The sequence below is a fragment of the Microtus ochrogaster genome, linkage group LG3, assembly GCF_000317375.1.
Source record: "Microtus ochrogaster isolate Prairie Vole_2 linkage group LG3, MicOch1.0, whole genome shotgun sequence".
Lineage (NCBI taxonomy): Eukaryota > Metazoa > Chordata > Mammalia > Rodentia > Cricetidae > Microtus > Microtus ochrogaster.
In genome coordinates, this window is record NC_022029.1 from 36,215,133 (window position 1) to 36,220,080 (window position 4,948).

The following is a 4,948-nucleotide window of genomic DNA, read 5'->3' on the forward strand; positions in this document are numbered from 1 at the left end:
CAGAAAATGTAAGTTTGTGGAGGAAATCACGATGGGGGTTTATGATTTTAAAAAAAAAAAAAAAAACTACTCCATTGCAGTCCCCGCTGCAGCCCCAGCAAACTGGTATAACTGCGGAGGCTCTCGGCGGCGTCAATATCCTCTCTCCTTACCCGTTCCAGGACAGGCTCCAAAGCCACAGAGAAACCCTGTCTCGAAAAAAACCGAAAAAAAAACAAACAAAAAAAAAAAACAAACTACTCCATGTTCTACTATATAGTACTTCTAATAATTTGGAAGGATTAATGTAGATAACGTTGATGGTGTTCTATTTTCTTTGTTATTCTCAGTCTTTAAAATAAATTTTTATCAGTAAGGATTTATTTGTAAGTTTTAGTTGGGAAAACGTTTCCAGAAACAGAGTTAGTTTGGGTTATCTTTTTAGTTCCCTGGGAATAAAGAACAACTAAATTTAGGAAGCCACGTTTCCTTAATAGAGCTTTATGTTTGAGTCAGTCCTTTGTGCCCAGAAAGCTAAAGCAGCACTCAATGGAGCTGATATATATGCCGGATGTTGCACACTAAAAATTGAATATGCAAGGGTAAGTATTTCAACACCCCACCAAAGAAATATTTATGCTTTCAGTATTCAATTTAAACTAACTTACCTTCTTCGCTTTCAACAGCCAACTCGTCTAAATGTTATTAGGAATGACAATGACAGTTGGGACTACACTAAACCTTATTTGGGAAGACGAGGTAGGTATTTTACGAATTTTAGAATGTACTTGGATCTGCTGAGAAATTTTTACAAGCAGTTACTTTCTTTTTTCTGAGATGAGCTAGTTAATTATAATGAAAATCTTGTTTCTGAATGCTTTTGTTGGAAAAGTTGTGTAATGATGGAAATTAACCTTGGACATTAGTGCCCCCTACTGGTATGTGCTGAGCTTATTTATATTTAGTTCAACAAGGAGCCCTCACATACAGGCACGCGCAGTTCAAGGACTTGCATTTCTCCAAGCAGCTCTCTCTCTTTGGAGGAGAGGAAACTGATTCAGAATATTCCTTACAAACTGCAAACTTGCACACTGCTTCTCTATGGAAAGGACTTTTCCCCCAAGCTGGACGAGGCATTAAGAAGGATAGAGGACTCCGGCAGGCTGACTCTACACCTCATCATGCACAACATCGGCATCAACAAAAAGCCCTCTGAAAAACTCAGACTTGCAATTCACCTTGACTGCATACTACATGCACCATCACCCCAAGTTTTTAAAGGACGACATTTAACAGTACTTCAGACTTGCATGGGATGAACACCATGATAGACTGTGCCCATTTATTCAAGTTGTATGTATACTGATCTGATTTCCCTTAAGGTTTCAGTTGTAGAATTTAAGATTTATGAAAACTAGACATTTTGCAATGTTGTAAAGTTCACTGACCATTGATGTAACTGTTTTCAGCTTAAATTTAAATTGTTAATTGGCTTTTAACAAGGGGTCAGTTTATCTACAGGTCTTGGGAATTGATATGCTCAACCAATCCACACAAACGTTAAAGATTTAATGTGAATTAGAAAGGTGTGCATTTGGCTGGGGATAAACAGGTCAGTGGAAGAGCATGTGTTTAGCATGTGTAAGCCCATGTGTTTGATCCTCAGCATAAAAAATGCACATTTGTTGCATTTAAATTGACTTTCGTTTTTTGTTTTTTTCCTAATTATGAACATTGAACAGATATTCTAACAAATGAAAAGGTGCATTATATGTAAAAGATGTTTTTCTGTGTGGTTTGATTTTTGTAAAGTGACATGTTTATAAGTTGCCATATTTTGTAACAATTTAAGGTTTTTCACTTATGTTAATTTGTGTAACCAGAAAATTTAACATTTCAAATATAGTTGAAAGTAACATGTAATTTTCAAGGTAGGATATATTTAAACTTGATAAATCTGAAAATCAATAGCATTTCATTTGAAATGCATTTTCACCAATAGCCTATACATGCTAAATTTCATGAGCATAGATTTCACTTATAAATTGTTCAACTAACTGTGGTAATTCTGGAATATACAAATTAAAATGTCGATGTTGTAAAAACAAGGGGGCTTCAGTATTGGCTACCTCTCAACTACAATATTAATGTTTGAACCACATGTTAGGAAAGCTCAAGATGAATATGTCTGTACAAGTCAGTTTGAAAAACTTTGTCAACCAAAATATCTTGAGCACTGAGTACTCGATAGTGCATGTACTTCAAAGGAAAGAAAGAGTGAAACACAATGTGGTTATTTGCATGTTCAGATCCTTCTCTGTGATTGGCTTCTTTAGCTCTCAATTTCCAGGAATTGTTTTATCTTATGCATGAAAATTGTAAATAGGTTTGCTTTGTAAAATGTAGCTTTGTTAAAATCCCCAATTTTGATGCTTAAGGAAATTTGCTTGGCGTATGATTGGTGCAGTTGAATCCAATACTGGAAAACAAATCCTTAAGAACTCAAACAGCAGGATAAATGGTTGATGAGAAATCTCTCATTGCTGTCCACTGATACTATTGAACACTTGAGGTTTTATTTACTGATTTGAAATAGTTTGGGTTGCATTTATGTTACCATATATTGAAATATTTATAGATTTTTTTTTTTCCTTTTTCATTTTTTGTGTTCAAGAGAGGGTTTCTCAGTGTAGTCCTGCCTGTCTCAGGACTAGCTCAGTAGACCAGGGTAGCCTTGAACTTTAGAGAACTGCCTTCCTACTGCTGGTATTAAAGCTGTGTGCCATCATGCCCAGTGAAAGTTTATACATTTTAAACATTGTTTATGTGTATTCTTTTAAAAGATTTGAACTTTACACAAAGCCCACTTAGTTTTTTTCATGCAGTTCTAGTTAATCTATTTTAAAATGTGTAAGGTAGATATTTAATAAAATATAACTAAAGGAAGTAAAATTTTATATTTATGCTTTTAATGAAAAAATACTCTTGTTTTTCAATTTATTGACAGGTAACTTTATGGCTAGACTTGCAGCTTATAAACACATAAACATAGTTTTTGTGGCGATCTAAACTTGACTCAAGTTGACAGATTATTAAAATTATTTATTTAGGCTACACTAAGAAACCCTGTCTCGAAAAACCAAAAATAAATAAATAAAATAAAATAATTTATTTCCTTTGCCCAAAGACCTTCACGGAGAGCCAGACATGGTGGTGTGTGCTTTTATAATCCTAGCACTTAGGACGTAGAGGCAAAGAGTAAGAAGTTTAAAGTCAACCTGACCTATATGAGACCCTGTCTCAAAAACAAAACAATAAATAAAAAGACAATAGGATCTTCATATATCTTTACTAAAGAAATTTTATGGGGCTTGAGAGGTGGCTCAGTGGTTGAGAGCATTGCCTGCTCTTCCAAAGGTCCTGAGTTCAGTTCCCGGCAACCACATGGTGGCTCACAACCATCTAGAATGAGGTCTGGTGCCCTCTTCTGGCCTGCAGACATACACACAGACAGAATATTGTATACATAATAAATAAATAAATATTTAAAAAAATTTTATTAAAGAAATAATTATTAAAATACATTTTTTTTTTTTGAAAAATCCATTTTACAAAACCTGATTACAAGCTGGGCAGTGGTGGCTCACGCCTTTAAGCCCAGCACTTGGGAGGCAGAGGCAGGTGGATCTCTCAGTTCAAGGCCAGCCTGGTTTCCAGAGGGAGTTCCAGCACAGCCAAGGCTACATAGAGAGACCCTGTCCCAGGAAAACAAAACAACAACAAAAAACCCTGATTACATTTTATTACAGAGAATTCTTAGCCTGAACTTCAGGGAACCCTTCCATAAATGTTACACATAACTTATATATTGTATATATGTGTGTACCTTTTTGAGAAGAAAGTGTATAGCATTTATCAGGTTTTGCTTGAATATACAGAGTTTAACAAAACACTATAGGCTATTGGCTCAATGTTTGACTTTACTGTTCCTTTTGTTTTATATAGTTTTATCTTTGGCAGTGAATGCTTTAAAATATAGTAGTGAAAAATATATGACTGAAATATTTTTTCTTTCTTTTTTTTTTGATTTTTCTTTTTGGAGGGTTTCACTACCTACCTCTGTATCCTGAATGCTGGAAATAAAGGCATGTCCCACCACACCCATCTTCTACTCTTTATGAAGATTGTGGGTTTCTATAACTATACAGCAAATAAGTGGTTAATTGGAGTCTTTCCTTGTACACATTGTCAATTATCAGTAAAACTTAAGCCATGAAAACATGGTTCTGAGAAGAGATATGGAATTGAGTCTTTTGGTATCTACTTAAGGGGATAATACCTGCGGATCAGCAGACTGGATTAATTTAAGAGAATTTAAGACACTAGTACTGGGAAATGCTAGAAACTATGTAAGAAAAAGAAATTCTTTAGCCTGTAGAAGCAGTGAGGAGTTGAGGTCAGTGTATAAGTACTAAGTGTAAGGTTTTAAATACATTAGAATTTGGGTGGAGGATCAGTTTCTGTTCCTCCTTTCGAGTAATTTTCTTGAAATTTGAAGTAATTTTCTTGAAATCTAGGTTATCTATAAATGTAAAGAAAGATAGTGAGCACCTTATTGCTGGTATTGGTTAAGCAGTGGCCAAAAAGGGATGAGTAAGAGGTTTTATTTTCCTTTTTTATTGTTTGGTTGTTTTTTAATATTGAATAAAAGTTTAACTAGATGACTCTCCAATCCCTTTCAGTAGTATGATAGCATGGTTAGAATAGGTAATTAAAAATAGACTTCTAGACTAAAGTGAAAGTATTTCTCATCTTCCATAAACCTTGTTTGTTTAGGTGACTAAGGATGTTTTGGGCTCTATGATTGGATCAGCAAACTTCTAAAAGTAGTATGATTTTGAAATTTGCTAACCGGCAGTAGAAGTCCTATTTTGGAACCCTGGAAGTAATTCTTAAAAAAAAAAAAAAA

The 4,948-nt window shown here is 34.5% G+C and overlaps 1 protein-coding gene across 1 annotated transcript in view; it reads left to right on the forward strand.

The window, feature by feature from the left end:
* The window catches only part of Hnrnpll (heterogeneous nuclear ribonucleoprotein L like), a 33,678-nt gene that overhangs the window by 13,686 nt on the left and 15,044 nt on the right, over positions 1-4,948 (forward strand). The window contains exons 5-6 of the mRNA XM_013351358.2: positions 485-581; positions 666-738. Of these exons, the coding sequence (XP_013206812.1) occupies positions 485-581; positions 666-738 (170 nt within the window). The remainder of the gene's footprint in view (positions 1-484; positions 582-665; positions 739-4,948) is intronic.